General features: G+C 37.5%; 1 protein-coding gene and 1 long non-coding RNA gene across 4 annotated transcripts in view; one reads left to right on the top strand and one right to left on the bottom strand.

Moving 5' to 3' along the window:
• The window catches only part of LOC125388271 (uncharacterized), a 300,518-nt gene that overhangs the window by 158,347 nt on the left and 118,108 nt on the right, over positions 1 to 24,063 (top strand). The window lies entirely within an intron of this gene.
• Positions 1 to 24,063, bottom strand: part of Atl2 (atlastin GTPase 2) — a 43,167-nt gene that overhangs the window by 13,476 nt on the left and 5,628 nt on the right. For all 3 annotated transcript variants that reach the window (XM_085691011.2, XM_085691010.2, XM_085691012.2), the window contains exons 2-4: positions 11,340 to 11,584; positions 3,009 to 3,143; positions 2,653 to 2,757 (exon numbers count right to left, since the gene is read on the bottom strand). In XM_085691011.2, the coding sequence (XP_085547137.2) occupies positions 2,653 to 2,757; positions 3,009 to 3,143; positions 11,340 to 11,584 (485 nt within the window). The remainder of the gene's footprint in view (positions 1 to 2,652; positions 2,758 to 3,008; positions 3,144 to 11,339; positions 11,585 to 24,063) is intronic.

The following is a 24,063-nucleotide window of genomic DNA, read 5'->3' as shown; positions in this document are numbered from 1 at the left end:
AAAAAATAAGCTGAAACAGGTGTGATGATGCACTCCTGAAATTCTGACATTTGGGAGGTAGGAGCAGAAGAATCAGATGGCAACCAAGGCCACCCCGAAGTACACAGCGAGGGGATATGAAGGTAAAGATTGCTTCACTCATTATCTAAGATGGTGAATGCAAGGGGCAAAACTTTTAGAAAAACACAGTTCCTCGTGGTACAGAATATATATTCATTCAATAGGCTCTGAGGGTTTTATTGTTTGGTTGGTTCTATTTTGGGTTTTTAAAAATTATTTCTCTACTTACCCCAGACTGATCTCAAACTTTTATAATTCTCCTGCCTTTGCCTCCCATGTGCTAAGATTTCAGAGTGCTGCAATTATTGGCATCCACCCTCACACGACACGGTTTCTTTAACTTGAATTGACATTACCGGCCATGGAAACAAGGAAAAGGAACAGTAGGTGGCACTGTTGCCCTTTTTAAGAATTTTTTGGAGGCTTTCCAAGACACAGAGCAGAACTCACAGTGGCTGTTCTGTGTACTCAGAACAAACTGAGAGAGGGTTTGCTAGGCCCAGTCCTTTCATGACAGAGTGTTAGAAAAGAGCCAGGGCTGGCACTGCAGTGATACCTGCAAACACAACCTCTAAGGCAGAACTCAGTATCAGTAAACGCAGTTGCTCCACAGAGAACAATTTGTTCTAACAACAGATAAGTGATAATCTAGGCAAACTTGAGAGTCATGAGTAAACACCAAAAGGGAATGCCTAGTCACTGGTTAATCCCAATAAGGTGTCTAAAATATAAAAAGCTAACAACAAAACCAATTTATTCTTATCCATGTGGGCCGAAACTTTTAGAACACAAGTGTAGATGCTTTACTATAAGAGGTAGACTGTAAGAACAAAGAGAGATTGGTTCCTGTTATCTTAGATCATTGGGTCTTAGTAAACGGCCTTGTACCCAGTAAGTCCTAAGAATCTGTTGAAAGAGTAAACAAGATCAATTTGCCATCTGTCTACCAGTCCAAAAGAAAAAAATGTTTTCATCTCTTGTTATGTAGCCCAGGATGACCTCTAACTAACTTACTCTTGTTATGTACCTCAAGAGTTCCTAACTCAGCTCCCCAAGTGTTGAGGTTACAGAAGCACACCACCATACCTAGAAGCCACAACATTTTAGAGAAGAAAACAACCTTCCAAAGTCTGTAGAAAGCAATATAATGAAGGCTTAGACTGTGGCTCAGTGGGAGAGTGTTTGTTGGCATACATGACACCACAAATTGAATCCCATTACCATCACCCCTCACAAAAGTATACGTGTGTGTGTGTGTATACACACATATATATATATAATTATATGCATTATCTCTTATAATAAACAACAACTATACATGAGATAGGCAGGTTAAGTAAAATCCTCATTTTATAGACAAAAAAAAAATGTCTAAGTAGTATAGGTTGTCCAAAACCAAATCTCCTACCATCAAAAAGTTATATAAACAAAAGAATAGCAACAAAGTATAGCTGTAACAGGACTAGGCTGAAAAGAACTTCTCTTTGCACCCAGTCTTCTTCTCACTCAGGTGCTTCAAGTTATGGAAGAAGAAGGGGATGAGATGAGACTGCTTATGTTTCAGACATTACTAGAAATCATCACAAAAGTTTTAAGACGTTTTGACAGTCTTGCCTATGAACTAAGAGATTTTAAGACAATCTCTTGTCGTACTCAGACACCCTTCCTGACATACTATTGCCAGCAGGATTTGAGAGACCATACTCCAATCATTAATTTTTGAGCTAGGATGTTACCAACCACAAATGACCCCCCCCAAAAAAAAGGAATACAAAATGATGTATGTCAACACTCTAGATTATACAGAGATAATCTATCTTGAAGAAAGGAGAACTTGGTAGAACAAGTACATTTAGAGTGTGAGCAACTTTCTAAACCAAACCAGTGCTATAAATTCCTAACTATCACTTGGGTTTCTAAATTAAGTATTAATTCTTGCTGGGTGTTGGTGCACAACTTTAATCCTACACTCAGAAGGCAGAGGCAGGCAGATCTCTTATGAGTTCAAGGCCAGTCTGGTCTACAGAGTGAGTTCCAGGACAGCTAGGGCTATACAGAGAAACCCTGTCTCGAAAAACGTAAATAAATAAATATTAATTCTTAATATTTTTATTTATTTTAGTTCAAATAATCAAGAATAGTCAAAGATATCAAACAGAAAACTACGTTGCTATTTCAAACTGCAGTGGATGAGCACATATCCAATAAACCAGCAGCATAAACTGGACATAATGGTTTGTTGATTGTTTTTTTTTTTAAATGAAGACACAGTTGGTAGGGAGGTGGGGAGGATCTGGAAAGAGTTGGGGAAACGGAGTAAATATAATCAAAATACACTGCAATTCTCAAAGAACTAATAAAATATTGGTTCTATGATAAAAAATAAAGCAAAGATGACTCACTTCACCCTTTATATCTATGTGAAGTATTTAATTTTACACCAAGCCAGAAAAGCACAAACAGATGTAAATAATGATTAAGAAGTACAGCTAGGTCTCTTTAACTTCTAATCCATTTTTCTTCAATCAAAAGCATTTGCAGATGTTGCGCAAAGGTAGGACTGAACGAACTGATCACAGCATACACTCTCACCTGGACAGAGCTAGTCATAGTGCTCAGAGCAAACACTGTCGCACAGTCTTTAATCGTTGATTGGCTATCAAAGGCACCCTGGGTATCCATTAGCAGCACAGCCACCTAGGAATTTGAAAGTTTAAAATATTTAGTACAATGATCACCAAAACCACCTAAAAAAAATTACACATTAAATGATAAAAGGTTAAAACAATAATTAAGTCAAGAAACATATATATTATATATCTTAACACACTAATCATTAAAATACTTGGCTATTTATTAATAGTTTTGTGTTGTTGTAAATTTTAATGCCAGAAAATTGCTCTTGAAAAAATACATGAGAAAATAGCAAAGTATAAGCAGAAATTTACTTTTGTTCCATTAGGTCTGTCAACCACAAACACTTCATTCCAAACTTGTATGCCTGTTGTTTCTCTTTCACAACCACCTCGCCATGTAAAGCCAGTCAACGGTTCATTGTTTCCACCAATCCAACTTTGAGAATCCTGTCAAAATCAAAGATAAATGTAAAATAAACAGACAAAAATTAGGAACTGTAAAACTTTTAAGCCACCCATTCCATATTTAACAGAGGAGGAAGCAATGTCCAGCACCACGCAAACAGTTCGGTCCTACGCAGAGCACTAGTATCCTCCAATCAGCCTTGTCAAACTGTCCAAGATTTCACTATTGACTTCTGCGTGCATGGGACTACACACACACCCACTCTTCCCCTTTGGGGAAGCTCTTCTATGTTTAAAGATCATAAAATACAGAAACTAGCTATTTTAATATCTTGTACAGAACAGTAAAATCAAAACAGTAGCCCTCTCCTAGAATAGTATACCCAAAACACTTCACACCACTTCACACTGCTGGGGCTTTAAAAATAACCGAGACTTGACTGGAACCTGATTCTAGCAATCTGGTTAGGTGGGGGCAGGGGGAGTCTTTTTATGAAACAAACAGATACTGAACCCAAATCTTCCTTCCTATGAGATAGCATTAAATGGGCATAAACATCTTTCTTTTGTTTAAAATATTTTTTCATACACTATATTCTGACTATGGTTTCTCCTCCCCAATCTCCTCCCAGATCCTCTCCACCTCTCTACCCATCCCACTTCATGCCTTCTTTCTCTCTTTAGAAAACAAACAGGCAAATACAAATTACAATTTAAAAAAAAAGAAAAAAAGAAAACAGGAAAAGCAACAGAAATGACATTTTGTGTCCAAGAATAATATAACTGAGTGTTTATCTATTAGATGCCTAAACAGTAGTGATGAAAGGCTGTGTCTTCCTGGCAAATACTTCGTACAGGAACACACATACAAAGGAAGAGATATAGCAATACCACCAAGTGTCTATGGGTACTTTGGGGTTCATACTACTATTCTCTTTATTTTGAAGAACTTTTGAGAACTCTTCTGTGATAAAATATCTAGGGGTTGGAAATTTAGCTTATTGGGTGGGATGAGATGGGTGGGTGGGTGGGGGGTGCAGGTAATATCTTTTAACTCAAGTCACAGGGCTTCAACTATTATAATCATAAAGTATGGAACTGGGGTATAGTCCAAGGCGCGGCCTATATACATAAGGCCTTGCCTAGGTTTAATATCTACCACCCTAAATAAATATTATAGATACAAAGTCAGTTTACCACAATGTAATATATTGAGTTGTTAAATAAATGATGTAAAATGGCTAACTCTGCCATATGTCAAGATGTCTATATTTTTAAGTCCTTTATTTATTTCAAAGAAAAATATTCTTTGTTTCAGAAATCTTTTTCTCCACCAAGAAAAGGTTTCTCTGTATCGCCCTGGCTGTCCTGGAACTAGTTCTGTAAAAGAGGCTGGCCTCAAACTCAGAGATCCTCCTGCCTCTGCCTCTCAAGTGCTGGAATTAAAGGTGTAAGTGGTGTGGGCTACCACTCCCCAGCCCAGAAACATTTCTAAGAAACTTGAATCTCTAATCCAAAATGGATTACAAAACACAACATGGGGGGAGAGATATATTTAAGACAAGATCAACAAGGAATGATGTAATTTATGAAGGCACATATAAGGTAGACAAATAAAACACCTAAACAGCATCTACTGAGAAAACACAGCCTTGCACTTGAATCCATCTATTACTATCCCACAATACTCCATTCCCAATATTATAAAATTCTCTTGCACCCACTCACTGTCCTCACTTCTCAATACTCTAACTTGGTCCCTCATTCCTGCTGGTTACAAGGACACTACACCACACAACTGTTTTCCGGATTTGTGTTTCACAAAGCGCCCTTCACAGGGTTAGAAAATCAGTGATGCCCTAGACAACCAGAGTCGTCTGGCCCACTCTACAGTTCAGATACTCCAAACTGGACCCTTTGTACACTTTCTCCATGTCACTTATCTTCACAAGAAATGTCTGTCTCCTGAGAAGCTGTCTATGGCTTCACATACCCATAAGACCATCTGAGATCTGCTGTCAAACAGCACATCTTTCAGTTTTCCAATCTATGTTCTCAATATTCCACAGATTCCCAACACAAGCAATACACATACCTTCCTGCTTCTAACACATCAAAACAATCAGATAAACCCTACACACACACACACACACACACACATTGTTTAGCATGTCTATACCTTCTCCTGCCTAGACTCAAAAAACCTTTTGGCTCTGTGGAGGAATAAGATGTCATATGTAAGAAATTATTGTTCACTACCCCACAATGTCAAAGGATCTGGTATCAGATAGGTTCTTTCCCACAATGTCTACCCTACACAGATAAAAAGACTCTGTTCTCAGACAATGTTTTTATTCATTATGTTATCTAGGTTCTCTGTCTCCTATATGTGAATACAAGTTCATGAAAACTGAAGTTTTGTTTCATTCAGTCTGGCTTATAAGAAAGCACTAAGACTATTAAAAGAATAAAAAATTTACTTGTAAAATTCAATATGCTTTCTTTGGGATACGGGTATCAAGTATAAAAGGAATGTGATTTTCTATTTCTAGAAATAAGGAAAAAGACAGTAAAAAATAAACTTTAAAAGATGACAAAAATCATAGACCTATAACATGCTTATAAACCCCCATCTTCAAAGAAACTAAAATGAATTAGTGTATCACAGAAATTTATCACTTTGTGTAATTTCTTCTTAGTTCACTCTATGGCAAATACTTTTTAAATACTAAATTAATTTTATAGTAAAAAGAAAAGTACATCGGGAATCCTAGATAACCAAATTCTCAAACACATAAAATCTATTATTTCTCTAATATACTGAACACTGAAGTTTTTTTTTTTCAAGACAGGGTTTCTCCGTGTAACAACCCTGGCTGTCCTGGAACTCACTTTGTAGACCAGGTTGGCCTCGAACTCAGAGATCCACCTGCCTATCCCTCCCAAGTACTGGGATTAAGGGTGTGCACCACCACTGCCCAACCTGGACAACAAATATTTACCAATCTTCTACCAGTTATAAATCTAGAGTTCTCTAAATGAACAAAACATTCTTGCCCACAAAGCATTCTAGTAGGTTCTAGAAGCTGCCATGCTTTTAGCAGACCCCATTTCAGCTCGAAACTTATTAAAAGCAAACCTAGGGACTCAAAAACCACTAATCTGGTACCATTTGCTACTGTTTCAAAACCCTAATTCCCAACCTTGTTCCTTATGGGAGGAAACAATATCTTTCCAGTGAATCTCAGTTGCAAAAGGCAACCTACAGTCATCTGGACTTTAAGTGTCCTCAAACAAACAATACAGTTCTAACCCAAGACTGACCTACATAGTACAATTTATCAACAACAAACTCTACCTAAAGAGTATGAAATTCTTATCTCTCCTATGAAAAGGTAACAAAGCAGAGCAGCAGCTAAGTGAACCTCACAACATCCCAATTTCTTTTCGCCAGCAAGCTAACTCTTTCATGATGGTGAGGCTGGAATCTAAGAGCCCTAAGTCATCACACTCAGCAGTGAAAAGACGAAGGAGGTGGAAGGAAGATGCTCCCTCCCTCACTACAAAGCATTTCCCACAAAAATAATCAAACCTTAATCTGTAAAGCCCAAGTAGCAGACAGAACATGGAGGAGTGTGCACACTTTATTCACCTGCTGTATTTCCCAGGGACTACAGGAGAAATTAGGAACATTCCAAACAGTTTAATACGCTTGTTACTCATGTACCCAAACTGTCCCATGTCCAACTCCTCTATTCTGGGGCTGGACAAATAGAAAGCATATGAATGACTCTGGTCACAAACTCAGGACACGAGACAATTATTCTAATGACCTGATTACATCTAAAGAGGAATTTAAGTCAGTCTGTTTTAAAGCTCATCTTTGAAAGTGCCCGAGACCATGAATACAACTAAGTCAAGTAACCAGATACAAAGCAAATATAAACACTGTATGATTCCTATGAGCAGGGAAATGGGTTAGTACCTTCAAGTCTCTAACCTTCAAACCAGAAAAATGGCAACTGCTACAATGTGACTGAACTTAAAGCCACTGAACTATACACTTGAAAAGGGTTAACACAGTGATGCTATGGGTCATGTTTGGGGTGGGGGAGTGTCCCAAGGTCTGCTAGAATGAAAGGGGAGACAGTCCCATTACTGAGTTGATGTCTGACATATGACATGGCAATTTGACTTCCATCTTGCAATGGACTTTCAGTTTCAGCCATTTGTAAAAACTGAAGTCTTTACAAGTCCTTACAAGAAAATATGTCAAACTCAAAATCATGACTTTTTTTCCTTGAACAAAAAAAGAAAACTGAGTTCACAAGCAAAATACCACCTCAAAACCTGAGAGGCCAAGAACTGCCCACAAGCTGAGTTCCCTGGCAGGAGCAGAACTAGACTGAATTAAGAAGCCTGGAGGCAGATCCCAAGCTTGTATTGGCTTTGCTCACAAAACTCCAAAGTTTTCAAGGTACAGTTGGAAGAAAACAGTCATTTTTAAATTCACTAGGAGGAAGATGATTGTTTTCAATTACATACACCCAGAATAGTCCTTGTGACGAAGGCCTGCCCTGCTGGGCAAACGAACCTAACAGAGATTTATGTGGAACTGGGAAGGCACAGTTAGCCAATTTCAGCCCCTTCTATCCTCTTGTCCAGGGTAAGGAGTAGGTAAGGAATGAGAACTGAAGAACCCCACACTCAGGAGACTGGAACAGGAGAATCAATGAACATTCAAGGTTAGGCTGGGGTAGATAGCAAGACCCTATCTCAAAAAAATAAAAATAAATAAAATTTAAAAAAATTAATGAAGGTCATCATCCTCATCATGTCAAAAGGTACAGAAGGCAGCTGACAAAGGCCTACATTCCTTCATGGTAAAAGCCTCAAAGAACCTAGAAATAGAAAGAAAAACTCCAGTATAATAAAGCCCACATAAAACAAACCTGCAGACAATATTATACTAAATTAGGAAAAACTCAAAACATTTCTTCTAAAATCAAAATTGGACAAGTGTGTCCCCTACCTTCATTCTTATTCAATACAGCCCTTGATCAGTTAACTAAATCAGTAAGAGAAAGGGGCAAGATAAAAAAGAAGAAGTTAAGTTATTTCCATTTGTAGACAACATGTTCTTATACATGGAAGACCCTGAAGACTACCAGAAAACTCTTAGGACTGATGAACACCTTCAGCAAAGTAGCCTGGATCAAAAATCAACATAAGTAGCTTTTCATACAATGACAGATGTGCTGAGAAGCAATCAGGAAAACAACAGCACCAAAAAAAAAAAAAAAAAAAAAAAACCAAGAATAAATTAAATCAAAGAAGTAAAATTACCTCTATAGTAAAAACTTTTAAACACTGGAGAAAGAAATTAAGATGACATTAGGAGACAAAGATCCTGCTCAGTCATTAGCATAAGATAGTAAAAACCCAATATAGTCATCAGATTCAAAATAATCATCATAAAAATTCTAATGATGGGAAAGAAAACCAAGGACAGACAACCGGGATTGTGTGAAATTAAAAAGCTTCTGAACCACGGAGGAGACAGTGAAATAAAAAAACACTCTGCGAACAAAAAGTGGAGTTTTAAGGAAACCCAAGACAATGGAAGCGAGTTGAGAAAATTAAAGCATATAGTCCCACAGCTAGAAGCCTCCTTCTAGCTAGATTAACAAAAACTTCACACCAAAACCCTAAATCTCTGAAATTTCACACCTGGTTTTCAGACATCCAAAATTAAAATACCACATGACACGGGTAACATTTTTTTTATATTACCCAAAAAGACAGTACATATATTCTGAAGCTTAAAGGTGAAAAGGTATCTCAAATGCTACAACGAAAGAGCGTTTTCCAGCAATTCATGATTTGCAATCAAAGGAGCCCCACTTAAAAGACTATACTAAGGTCAGCAATGTTCTGTAAATTTCTTTATCTCATCCATTCCTAACTTCTTTAACTTCAGCAATACATAACAAAATTCTGCTAGCTGAAATCACTCACACTAATTTAGGCTATCTATATAAAAACATATAGAAGGCTGGAAAATTAATTCCAGCTCCAAAATCAAAATCTCAGAGAAGGAAGGGAAGAAAATAGTCCAAAGGCCACTTAACATCAACAACTACTCTTCATCTGCATTTGGAGAAGAGAGGAGAGAAACTAACACTAAGATAACCTATTTCATTTTCAAAGAAGGTGATTCATACAAGCAGCAGACTAAAAATTATTAAGGTCAAAGCAAATCAAATATCCATCAACAGGTAATAAGTAAAATATATTTTAATCATGTTGTGAAACACCGAAAATGAGTTATATTGCTGCGTGCAGAAGTATGAATGCATCCAACACTTACAAAGTTACTGAAATAAGGCAATAGTTACCCACAACACAATTTCATTCAAATCCAGAAAGGAACAGATGGGAAGAGGCTCAGAATAGTTTTACTTTGGGATAGCGGTCATGAAGGTATACATACATATACAAAGTTTCATCAAGCTGTACACTGTAGATTTATCTATCTTTCAGTTCGTAAATCATACTTAAATTTTAAGAAAAAATATATTTATCTGAACTATCAGTAGAAACAGAAATTAAAATTCTATACAACATGAGAGTATATACATACTCTGAAGGGGGGAATCAACCATTTCCTATTACCACCACCAATTTTGTCTTTGGTTGCATGGTTTAATTTCCTCTTCTATAACTCACTACACATTAAAGTGACTGTCATGTCTCCTTTACCTACATTTCATAGGAGAAGCATGACCTACCACTAAATCAGTATGTTAACAACAAAATAAAAAAATCAGAGACTGTCTAATGCAATTTCTGGTTAACAAAAAAAGCGACTTCTACCAGGCATTCCATTATACATGAAACCTTCCAACTGACAGTTAAGAAAGCTACTTCAACTTAGAAGCCACTAAGTAGGTATGTAACCCTACTCAGGCCATTCTGTGACTACAGAACCTCCTGCAGTAAAGGGAAAGTTTAGCCCTGTGATTCTGAGCACATAATAAATGAGAGCTGTCTCTCCCCTCTGGACATCACTGATTACCCAGAGGCGCAGAAATGTTGCCTAGGAAGAAACTTATTATTTCTAGACAAGTAATCTAAGTTTCCTTCCCATTCAATACTCCACTTACTATCTCTGACCTATGTAGAATCAAAGGTATTTGAAGTTCACAGTTCACAGAGGTATACTACAAAAAAAAGTTAATTTAAGGAATTAGAGAACATCACACTATAGAAGATCTTTATTGACTTGAAATGAACAGATTTAAAAGACAAAACAGTACTATGTCACTATTCATACATTTAAGTAATTCAGGAAAGAAACCTTAAATGGAAAACTTTAAAATAACAGCTTTCTTAACTGGCTAAACACCATAAAATACTGTTTACTAACTAATATGAACTACATTCCTGATACTAAAGTACATTTAAGAACACCTGAAGAGATTCCTATGAAAAGAATTTACTGCAAGGCTTCCTAGAAAAACCAATGAGAATATTTAGTTCCTTTCTTATTTCAAGACAGATGCACTATAAAGGTAAGCAGTCAGACAGGTGTTTAGATAATTATATAATTCAGCTAAGTGCTATTTCTAGCATCTTTATGTACCTTCTGAATGTCAAAGACCCCTGTAAAGCAAAACCACCTTAGTGTCCTACTCCAAAATGTCCCATTACAACCTTCTGCTTCTGCTTCCCTCTGTTCAATGTTTAGCTGTTAGAAAAGCATTCTGATTAAAGTGAATCATCTCCCTCTACTTTTCTTCAGGGACGAAAGTCAAAGGCAGGGAGACAAAAAATAAAAAGTCTCATACCATCTAAAAGCGAGAATGTGTAGGAGGGAAATGCACCTACCCAAACATGCCTATTAAAATTATTTTGGTAGAAGCTAGAGATATGCAATCGGGGGAGGGGGGGGCTCCTGAGAGTAAACTAGCAAATAAAATAAAATAAAATAAAATAAAATAAAATAAAATAAAATAAAAAACCACACACAACTAAAAAGCATTATGAATAAAAATGCCTAAACCATTAAAGTAAGGAAGGGTACATAACAGTCTCAGATGTAGGAAGGCCTCTTATGAAAAGAACAGCCGCAAATATGGGGGTTTAAAAAAGTAATTCTGGCCTCTGACTTTTTTTTAAGTTGGTTGGAAAAATTTAAGTCGTATTAGTTGAAGTCAATTTAAAGACGCTATTCACCTTGTTATACATATATCTAAGCATAAAGTCCAGGAGAAATGATTTTCCTTTCCGAAAAGCTCCTGCCACAGACACCACGACTATGTTAAGATCCCGTATGTGCTCCTGTAGCAGTATCTGCTCCAAGGCCTCTTCATCAAGCTCAAAGTTATGGTCATCTTCATGAGCAAGAACAATCTGCACTGGACATGGCTTCTTCATAACCTCATCTGAGTTTACTAGGTCATCATCTTCAAAATCCTCACCTAGAATTTAAAAAGAAAGAGACAGGTTACTTTAATCCCTACATTACCAACTTTCCCTAAAGCACTTTGAAATACTCTCTCCCTGTAAAACATTTGAGAACAGTTATTAAAAAACGGAGGAATGTTCAAGTTTCTTTGGATTTTTCAATCTTTCTAGAACAGGGCAAACACTATCAGTCAGGTTTCCCATTTTATACACAGAAAGAAGGAGAAGCATCTACGCTAGGTTAGCAACAGCTGTTCTGCAGCACTCTGCAAAGACCTTTCTGGACTTCAGGAACCCTGCGGTGAAACACAGACACTGACAAAGTCAACTTCACCCGGTACTTCAGAGTCCAGCTCTCCTTGTACTCATCACCTAGACAATCACTCTCCACAGAACAAAGATTAAAGCAGACTAGTGGTTTTCACTCTGAAATATGAAAAATAAAGCTAGGGCTCTGTAGAGTGCTCAAATATGACCCAATAAAGCTAATAAGTCCCAAATTCCAACAAGACTTACATAAGCATCCTTACCAAAGCAAAGTACACAGGACTGTTTTAGTGGAGAAAGTTACTGAGAGACCAGGTACTATTGTCCACTGGGGCTTTTTCTCAAACACCACAGCCACAATTTAAGAACACACGGCTTCTATAAACAACCAGACCATCCTTGTGTTCACTACCACACACCATGAAAAGGTAACTTTTGCAGAAAGAGTTTTACTGAATAGCGATGGAAAAATAACTACAGAAAATGTAAATGGAGACAACCGCCCAAAGTTTAGTTTTCTGTTATTTAAAAAAAAAACTAAAAGGATCAGGCCAGGCGTTGGTGGTACACGCCTTAATCCCAGCACTCGGGAGGCAGAGGCAGGAGGATCTCTGTGAGTTCGAAGCCAGCCTGGTCTACAGAGTGTGTTCCAGGACCGGCTTCAAAGCTACAGAAAAACCCTGTTTCAAAAAACAAAACACAGACGGGCAGTGATGGCGCATGCCTTTAATCCCAGCACTCGGGAGACAGAGGCAGGCGGATCTCTGTGAGTTCGAGGCCAGCCTGGTCTACAAGAGCTAGGCTCCAAAGCTACAGAGAAACCCTGCCTCGGAAAGAAAAATAAATAAATAAACATAAAAATAAACAACAGCAAGAAAAAAAACCCTAAAAGTATCTAATAACTTTTGATATGTTCCTTGCTCAGCTTCTCTACCATCCTCCTGATCCCATGTAGCAATTAGATTAACACTGGGACCTTATCAATGTTCCTATATCAAAAATTTGAAGCCACACTGCTAGATTTCCATCGCCCAGCACTTTGGCAAAATGTCTAGCCACCCCAAACTCTGGCACTTCTGGGTTCCAGGGTCACATGTGAGTCAACAAGCACTCAGACAATTTACATAGCTACCCTGGGACCTCAAGTCCCTGGTAATGAATGGAGTAAGTGCTGCATGGTTACGGGATCTGCACAGGCGGCAGCTACAGCTATGTAAGCCCCTGTGAGCATGCACTAGACAGCCTTTAAAGGTTCTACTCTCTTTCAGTCCCTTAAAGAGGTTAACTACTGCCTCCCTCTCTCCTCTCCCCCATCTCTTTCTCTCTCTCTCTCTCTCTCTCTCTCTCTCTCTCTCTCTCTCTCTCTCTCTCTCTCCATCTTTATCTCTCTCTTCTCCCTCTCCCTGCACCAACTTCCTCAGGCCTGCTCACGTGTCTCTTTCTCATAATAAATTCTTAAAGTGAGTTTCATTATGTGTTTCGTGATCAGTTCTCACTCACACCCGGTAATTTCACACACTCCCTTGAGCCTGTCCACTACGTATTAATTTTCACTGCAGGGAGACCTCTGATATCTACTGTGTTCCATGCAATGACTCTCCATTCTCTCATGAGAAGGGTTCATGTACTTAGTAGAATATTATTAGTCAACAATGAAAACACATTGTCCACATAAACACCATCCACAGATCGGCACTTCTATCTATATAAAATATTTTTATTTATTTATTGGGGGAGGTTCAAGACAGGATTTCTCAGTAGCTATGGAGCCAGTCCTGGAACTCACTTAGTAGACCAGGCTGGCAACTCAAAGAGATCTGTCTGCCTCTGCCTCCCGAGTGCTGGGATTAAAGGTGTGCGCCGCCGCCGCCACCCCCGCCACCGACTATTAATTAATATCTGATTTGCCTCCCTGCCATATCAAAAGTCATCTTTAACACTGTATGGCCAAATCAACATTATTTCAAAATGTGCTTTGAATGGTGATAATGCACTGCAGAGAGCAAGTGAATCTGAAGAACTTTTGTAAGTAAAAGCAATCAACATTTAATAAAAGTGTGTATTATCATTTCCTTTTTCAGTAACATTTGGCTGCAGCCAGTTAGGATATTTGAACTCACAAAAGTTAGCTTTGCAAGACAGAGACAGACAGTTAAAAATCCCAAGTTAAGAAATCATTAGGAAAGACCAGATAAGTGGTATGTAAATTATGTGATTAAGTTTTCAAACTTAATCGGAGGTTAACACCAGAAGGAGAAAGTAAAATTCCCATATTCATGTCAGAGCTTCCCTATGTCTATTCTCATCTGTAAATGGCAACCACATGTCTCCCTCAGAAGGTTGTCATGAGTATTAAATGCGCTTAAGTAGTGTGGCACACAAGTAAGCACTATGGGTGTTTGCTACTAAGGTAAAATTAGTTTAAAACATTCCAACAGGAATTTCTACAAAACACTTGACTTTCACTCGATCAGTGGCTATATACTAATATCACCAGATACTTGTTGCTAAGACACAAATCAGGTGCCATCCTTAATGTATATCCTTTTCTGTTGGCCTTTAATACCTGTTCCTCTCACTATCTTTTATCTCATTTATATATTTAAATCATATTGGTCTTCATTAACACACTTGCTCCCCTCCCCAAAACTAATCCAACCTCCAAGAGACAACTAAATATATCTCTAAATCTACTCATTACTCTCATTAAAATTCAGTCTTACAAACTCTACTCACTGCCCATCTCTGATTGTCATTTGGTACAACTCTCTCCTCTGTAAATCAAACCAAGATTTCCTTCAGTCTTCATACTGGTCTTCATACTTCATTTCTAGACTCATGATACTCCTCTACTGGATTATAATACACTCTTCCACATAGTCAATTCATAGTCCAAGTTTCAACTTAAATGTCATTTTCCAAGAATAAGAAATCCCCTAAGGTCCCTTAATAAATTTAATATTCCTATACTATTAATATAGCACTTGAATATTTATGTAAGTACGTATTTGCTATATGTATCCCCTCAGCTAAACAGCTAAAATACTGATAAAACATTCACTGTACTTTAGCCAAAGGATACATAAAATACAGAAGAAAGAAAATTCTTAAGTTTCCTTGCCAAGCCGTCATGGGAGTCCTAAGATCAAGCCTCTGTCCCCCCACCCTCCATCATCCATCCTGCAATGATCTGTCCATCCCCAAGGCCCAGGCCATCTGGTCTTCCTGGTGTCCCTTCAGCAAACAGACCTGGCTCCCACCTTAGACTCTTCCTGTACAGAGGCTCCCTGTATCTGTACAGAATGACATTAGGATTTACAGAGCATCACATCTCCTCCTTCCAGGCTGTCAGCTCAACAGTTACCTCCTCCGGGTAGTCTTTCTGGACCACTCACTAATTCAAAACAACAATCCCCAAGAAAGGCATTCCTAAAGTGAGCACTATGCTCATTTCCATTCCCTTAGGTAGGAACAATTTCCTAACTACAGAGGGAAGAACTGAGCACAAGCAAATCTGAGTCCACAAATACTAAAGTAGTAGGGACTTGAGGCGGAGCACTAGAGGACAGGCAGCCAGCAACCAGAAGCCTTTAGGCAAGGGCAACAACAAACCTCTCAGGTGCAGGGAACACATCACTGTACAAGGCTCACCTGAGGCCTGCGAGGCACTGCTGGAAGGGAAACCCACCACCAGAAAGCAGGCCCTTTGGAATTCTGGCTGTGACAGACTGGAAAGATCTTACACATCAAACCTCAGGCTGAAACACTAGAAAAGGCCCAATCAGAATTAAGGATCTCGTCCTCAAACAAGATTCTATCTAAGACAAGTCCAGACAAAGCCTAAAAACCAGGACTTGAAAAGATCTGTAGTTTTGAAATACGGTACAGTGGCAGGGGAATGAGCTAATAAAGTGCTTGTCATGAAACAGGACCAGAGTTCAGAGGTCCAGAACATGGTGCAGACCGGAAATCTTAGCCTGAGTAGGAACCAGACGGATTATTCCTGGGGCTTTCTGGCCAGCAGGAACAGTCAAATCAGTGAGTTCCAGGTTCATGATGTATGCTCACACATAACACACACAAAGGAAATTTAATACAAACAGTGAGGAGGGTTCTTCTCAGTTTTTTGAATATATAACCCCAAGAATGAACCCTAATCTATCAATTCTGAATGATCATAAAATACCAGAGAGACTAATTTTAATTAGTCACAACAAAAACTGAGTAAAAATCCAGATTCTATAATATATAATATGATCAGTGAGCAATGTCATCTCAAAAAGTAAGGTGAAGAAGAAATATCTGACATCAACCTCTGGCCTTCAAACACATATGTGCACACGTATACAACAACTACATCACATACATAACCAGACACATAAAAAAAGATATTTAGAAAAAGCACAAAATGCTTGCCACACAAGTATTAGGAAGTGAGTCTGGATCTCTGGCATCCACAAAATAAATAGATGGATGGATGGATGGACGGACAGACGGACGGACGCTAGGCACACATCTGTAATCCCAGCACTGGGAAAGCAATAGCTAGATCACAGCCAGCCTAGATAAACTGGTGAACTCCAGGTTCAGTAAGAGACTCTATCTCAAAAATAAGGTAAATAGCAACTAAGATAACAACCACTAGCTTCTGTGTGTGTTCACATATGCTCTTGTGCATGAGTGTGAATGCACAAGCACACAGGTGCACATGCACACAAACATAAACACATCACACCAACAGAAATAAAAGAAAAATCTAGAACTGAATAACATAATAAAATATTCCCTGAGTAGACGTGGGAGATGGGAAGCGGCAGAGAGTTTGAGAACATCCAAGGACATTCTCTAATCTAAGTAGCAAGAGGAAACACTAAGTCTCAGAAACATGGCACAACATCCAACACATTGCTAAAAGTCCCAAAGGAGAACAGAGCTGAAAAAATAATTTTCAAAAGGACAGTGAAAGTGAAAATGTCACTTAATTTGTTTATAGAGCCTCACAAACTCAGTATAACACTGAACTAAAACTCACTGCCAGTCTTAAAATCCTGAAACAGTGCTTAGCCCAAATATATACTGCTGTTTCCTTTGCACAAATTTTCTTCAAATTTTGAATTTTTTTTACTTCATTATCTCAGTTTTTTTTTTTAAAAAAAAGGTAAATCATATCAAATGTCAAACTGTTTAAAAGTAAACCAATAGTCACTCTGGAAATGTACAAAGCTATTTTAAACTTTGAAAAGTAAGAAATGAAAGAACGTAAGTTATCTTCCAGCCTCAGCCAATCATATCAGCAAAGCACAACTGTGCAGAACAAGACGTCCCAACTGAAGGAGTGGATCTCTAGGTCAGTGCAATCACCAGTCATTCCTATTAAAGCTGACAGGTTGATTAATGTGGAAAACATCATAGGATGCCTATCAGCATACACAAGAAACCAAAAATAATATTGAGCCAAAGTAATAATTTTGTTTTTTTAAGTAATAATGTTTAGACATACTTTAATCTGTAATCAATAAAACACTTAAATCACTTAAATACTGGGAAGTAAATTCTCAAAGTAGTAAGATTTTAGTGCAAAAATGAGAGACTGGGGAGACAAAAGATTAACAAGTGCCATTAAAGATATACTACAGAGTTTTTCAGTGATATACCTAGAAGTTAAAAGGGAATTGCTATTGAGACTATCATCAACAAAGTAAGAATTTCTCATGATATGAATGCATTATGCTAAGCTACAACACCAAGAAAAAAGAACAATGAATGGTTTCAAAGAAATTTTATCTGAATTACTAGACTCTCACTAAAAGGAATTCATCAATAAAATACTTTCAAAGAGGGGGGAAAAGCCTGGTCTACAAAGCAAATTCCAGGCCAGAGCTGTTACAGAGAAACACTGTTTCGAAAAACAAACAAAAAGGGGGAATTAAACATTTAAAGGAAAATGCTTGTTCTCTGATATTTACTATAAAGTTTTAGCACATTAACAAGAAAAATAATGACCAGTTATTAAGAAATAGTCCTAAAATTTTGGGGTTGGTAATCCTCCCAAGTTGCTAAAATCTATCAAGGAAATGGTATCTCCTAAACTTATTTTAGTCTATCCCTTGGAGAGCTTTAAAGGATGTAAACACCTCGATCAATTTAGTCAATCTAGTTGGAAAATGCCTTTAAGAAGCTTCATTATTACTAAAAACATAATCATTATTCAATATGCTTTGATTTTAAAAAATGACTGCCAAATATATTCCAACCATCATTTATTTTCAAACTAAATGACACGTAACACAGAACAAATAGATTTCCTAAAAGAATCTCTACTAAAAACAATACATTTACAGGAACTAATAATCTGACTTAAACCTGTTAATTGTTAGTTGAGAGGCTAGAGAGATGGCTTACAGGTCTAAACACTGACTGCTCTTTCAGGGGAGCCAGGTAAGAATCACACCCAGGTGGCTCACAACCATCTGTAACTCCAGCTCCAGGTGATCCAACACCCTCTTCTGGCTTCCACAGTTATTAGGCATCAAAGTGGTGCAGAGACACACATCACACAAAACACCTATACACATAAAAGTAAAGATTATTTTTAAAAAGGAAATAAAAATGAAATTCACTAACAGTTGGCTGACTAAAAGAAGGTACTCACTAGTATGAAAGACTGAAAAGGATCATCTTTAAAATTAAATCCATCGAATGCCTTCAAAGAAAAAAACTAGATACAGAGAGCTTCACTAATTAACTATGCCAAACATTTAAGGAAAAAAATAAAACCAATTCTATAGACTCTTCTAGGAGAGAAGGAAAAGAAATTCTTCCCAATATACCTTATGAAGCCAAAATTATTTCTGATATCAAAATCAGATAAAGACAACAATAGAAAACAAAAGTATAAATCAATATCCCTCATAAGTAGACATCAGAATCTAATATTCAGAATAAATAGGAACTCTTCCTTAAATAAGAACAATTTTTAAATACACAGGACATTCCTACCATACAATTTGAAGAAGATACACAAATAGTAAACTGGTGCAGGAAAAGACACACAATGCTATTGGGTGTTAAGAAAATATAAATTAGGGGCTGGAGAGATGGCTCAGAAGAGCATTGTCTGCTCTTCCAAAGGTCCTGAGTTCAATTCCCAGCAACCACATGATGGATCACAACCATCTGTAATGGGGTCTGGTGCCCTCTTCTGGCCTGCAGGCATACACACAGACAGAATATTGTATACATAATAAATAAATATTTAAAAAAATAAAGAAAATATAAATTAACAACACAGCAAAATGTTGCTGCAGAACAGCTATCATTACAAGACCAACAGAAGTACCTGTTGGCAATCATACCCCAGGTAGCTAGAGAAGTGAGAGCATATGACAATAAAAGACTTAAATACAAATATTCACAGCAGATTTATTCATAATATCCAAAGTCTGGAAATGACCCAAATGTTTGTTCATATACTGGAAAGTAAACAAATTATGTTAAGTCTGTATAACAAATGGCTACTTGGCAATACAAGAAATGGATCATATAGACACATTCACATAATATGTATATAAATATACACATAAAAACACAGTAAGCCTAAACAGCATTTTGTATGCTAAATGAAAGGCGCCACACATATATTACTGTACTGTATAATTTCATTTTATAAAATTCTTGAATTAAGCAAAACCACAACCACAGAAAGATTAGTACTTACCAGGAACTGGAAATAAACACACTGACTACATAATATGATTTCTATATATGTCATTATATAATAATAATAAAACAATAATGAAAATACATATATTGACTACAAGGAACTTTTTAAAAAAAAACCTTTTTGAGGTACTATTCTGCATCACAATTTCAGGTTAAAAATTCCAGCAAACCCCATCCAAATATACTACCAAATCAAGATTTTATGTAAATTATCTCAGCAAGGTATATTTTAAAAATCAGAGTCTGCCTAATTTCTCTTAGCATTTTCATTTCTTAATAAAACCAATTCTACCAATTTAAAAATCACTATGCAGAACAATAACATTCTCATCAGTACTATCCACTTCTATGGCAACTTCAGAAAAATTATACCAAGATGATTAAAACCTGGAGCTAGAGAAATAGCTCAGAGCTTAAAAGCACAAGCACCCATGGCAAACAGCTTACAACCCACCAGTAACTGGATAAAAGGTCTCTGGCCTTCCCAGGTACCTGCACTCACGTGATCTACCCACACACAGACACAAAGACAGACAGACAGACAGACAGACACACACACACACATGCACACTCGCACCCACAAAGTAAATATTTTAAAACTGGAGCTGTCCATTAATTCTAACACTCCTCAATTTAAAATTACTTCCTCATGAACTAGTTATAGGATCTTGAAAACATAATTTTGAAATTTTTAATGGTGACAAGAAATCTCATGCCCATTTAAAAAAAAAATTAAAAGCTGGGCAGTGGTGGTGCACACCTTTAATTCCAGCACTAGGGAGGCAGAGGTAGGCAGATCTCTGTGAGTTTGAGGCCAGCCTGGTCTACAGAGCAAGTTCCAGGACAAGTTCTAAAGCTACACAGAGAAACCCTGTCTCAAGAAACAGAAAAAAAAAATTAAAAATAACTCTAAGTTATTCATACTTAACTTCTTAAAGAATTCTTTGAACCTCTTTTATTAAGAAAGAAGGGCATTTTCCTAGAGCTAGAAGTGTCTTATGCATCAATAAATTGCACATACACTCCCTAAAGGACATGGCATATAAGTCATATACATATACTGAAATACTAATACATGTGCTTAAAAACTAGCCTCAACACTTACATGCCAAGGACTTTACAGACTGTGCAGTTCAATCCACTATTCTAAAGCTGCATGACTAATGTGGGCAGGAGACTAGATCATGACATATCTTCTACAGCAGTCATTCTCAAAATTATATATATATATTTCTTTTAAGATTTCTTTATTTTACATATACTGTGCTCTATCTGCATATACACCTGCATGCCAGAAAAGGGCACCACATCCCATTATAGATAGCTATAAGCCACCATATGTTTGGTTGCTGGGAACTGAACTCAGGACTTCTGGAAGAAGAGCCAGAAATCTTAACCGCTGAGCCATTATCTCTCGAGCCCCATTTTCAAAGTTTTAATACAAACTAAGGATCTTGTTAAAAATGAATATTCTGACTCCTTAAATCAATCTAAGGTGGAAGTTGAAAAACTGGGTTTGCAATTAACTTCAAGATGATGCCAAAACTCATAATCTTAAAAACTCATATCCATATCCTATATGGATAACAAAGGCCACAATATTTGACTGGAGTTTAGTATATAATGTTGTGCACTTAATCTTATTTCAGCTAGTCTCTAAAAATGTTCAAAGATGGGGGAGATGGGGCGGGGGCGCGGGTTCAGGCTGTGCTTTATATAAGCTCCATTCTTTTCTGGAGACTGTTGATACTCTTATTCAACCAAAGTCAAACTATTGAGTCTATAAGCACAAGAGACAAAGAACTAAAACAAACTCTACTTTAAAAGTAAAAAAGATGAAAAGGGTACTTTAAAATGTTACCATGTTCTACAGCCAGGCCTGGAAACAACTGCTCCAGAGTGGTCACTGACTTAGCGACGCTTATGCTAGTGCTGAGACCTGTCTCCCAGAGTGCAGTCTGGGATAGGAACGCTGACAAACATGCACAGCTGAACATCAACTAAAATGCTTTATAGAGGGAGAGAAACAGCTATTACCCAACTGGGCAATGGGAAGCATTTTAACTCATTATTGTTTCCTACAAAATATATATGTTATGTGTGTGTGTGTGTGTGTGTGTGTGTGTGTATTATTTACACACACACCAGAAGGAATTTAAACAATTTAAGTTTTTCTCTAGAAAACTGAACTATGTAAACGGGGTGGAGATGGGGTTCAGACTCCAGAAAAGGATTTATTAGCATGCCAATTGTCATATATTTTCCCCATTAGTACTGTTCGCTAGTCAGGAATACACTAAAGGCCTTAAAAATGCTTTGGAGAGTAGATAATATAGTTTATCTCCTTCATTATACTCAAACTAAGAGACAAAGAGTTGTTTTTCCTATAAGATTCACATATTATCTTCCATTCGAAATCTACCCTGTTTCCATAGCAACCAGCACTGATGCCATACCATTTTTTTTTTGCTCTTCCCACTTAAAGAACACTATGGCATAAAATCCTTTTATGTACTTATAGAACTAGATGAGGAAAATGTAAAATAGATTATATGTGAACAGAAATTATTTTTTTCCAAAGACTGCCATGAAGTACTGACCAGTTCTTTAAACAACAGATAAGCATCAGATGCATTTAAAAATATGCTGAAGTTGAACCCAGTAGCAGCCCTATTTTGAATTATTTAAAATAAGGTCATCATACACCCCGTCTATGATCTGCTTGAGCCCAAAACTGCAGGATCTCCACAACAAAGGGCAATAACAGAATAATCAAGGAGTCCCAGCCAGGATCCAGCATCAACAGTGTAACGGAAACCAGAGGCCTTGAACCAGACAATGACTCTTTGCAACAAACACTTGTAAGTAAAGATATATGGACAAAGACAGCTTACTGTGTGACCCATTGTATCACACTGCAGCTTCCATGACAAGATTTTTTATTTTTTTTCCTTCTTTCTTTCTCTCTTAAATTTTGTTTTATGGGGGGGGGGATTACAGAGGCAGAGGGTGGGTGCAAAGGGATGGGGAAATGAATGCAGGATGTGAAAGATGTTTTGGATAGATAAAAAGAAAGTTTTTAAAAAATCAGATGCTGGGCAGTGGTGGCTCATTCCTTTAAGCCCAGCACTTAGGAGGCAGAGACAGGCATATCTCTGTGAGTTCGAGGCCAGCCTGGTCTACAGAGTGAGTTCCAGGACAGGCTCCGAAGTTACACAGAGAAACCCTGTCTCGAACAACCAAAAGTCAGGTTGTCGATTAAAACATCCTAGAGATAAGGACATCTCTCTGGCCCCAGAGAGTGTAAGTGAAGGCTAGCTAACCTTAAAACCAAAGGCTAAGAATACAGGGCATTATCCCTAAGGACAGCAGACTGACAAGATCAAAGCTATGCTGTGACAAACTGAACGTGATGAGTGAGAAAGAACTGTAAAAGACTCCAAAACCAGAGAGATCAGACACAAGGCAATCAGAAGAGCTTGATCTATGGCAAGAAGCCCAAGGCCAAGGTGACATCACAAACAGGCAAAGACACATAAAAGAGCTCATTCATCAATGCTCTTCCTTGGCCTAGACAATGAGTTAACACTAAAATTATCCCATATTTTTATAAGGGACACTATGTTTTCATAAAAGCCTTTATTAAATGACAACATACACCATCTACTTCTAGAATTAGTACCAGTATAAAGACTACAAGGTTTTATAACAGGAGAGAATAAAGAAAAAAACAGAAAAGGTTTCCTTTATTTAGACAAATTACAGTTCCCTGTTTGGCCCAAAAAGTAACTTTGTGGTAGTAAAAGGATAACAAACCTGTGATAACCATTTAACAAGAGAATCCTCTCTCTCTCTCTCTCTCTCTCTCTCTCCTTCCCTCCCTCCCTCCCTCCCTCCCTTTAATCCCAGCACTCTGGAGGCAGAGGTAGGTGGATCTCTGTGAGTTCAAGGACAGCCTGATCTACAAGAGCTAGTTCCAGGACAGGAGCCAAAGTTACACAGAAACCCTATCTCCCAAAAACAAAGGAGAAGGAAGGGTGCTCCAGAATTCCTGAGCCACTTTTTGGCTACTACATTTCTCCAAAAAATTATTCAGTCATTTGAGGTCAATTCCTTGTTCCATTTAACTACAGAAAAATAGCCCATAGTCCTTTGTTATTAAATATATGCTTAAGACCACTGGGTTTTCCAGCAACTTCTAGTTGCTTTTAAATACTTTTAAGCCTTTTTTTAATTGAAAATTCTTAGAAATAAAGAATTTCAAGAATGCTATAAATTTTCTAGAGTGCTTCAATTATTTTGTAAGAGGATCAAACAACACACTGCCTATCAAGGTGTACGTCTCTTCCACAGCTAAGACCCACCCACTCTCCAAAGCCTAATAGAACCCACACTAGCAGTGGGGAGATGATGCCTTGAGTAAGTGCTTGTCACCAACACTCAAGACCTTAAATTCAATCCTGAGACTCACATGGTAGGAGAGAAGCGGCTCACTGCAAACAGT

Source organism: Myodes glareolus, chromosome 6 (genome assembly GCF_982192425.1).
Source record: "Myodes glareolus chromosome 6, mMyoGla1.1, whole genome shotgun sequence".
Taxonomy (NCBI): domain Eukaryota; kingdom Metazoa; phylum Chordata; class Mammalia; order Rodentia; family Cricetidae; genus Myodes; species Myodes glareolus.
This window is presented reverse-complemented; position numbering and strand designations above follow the sequence as displayed.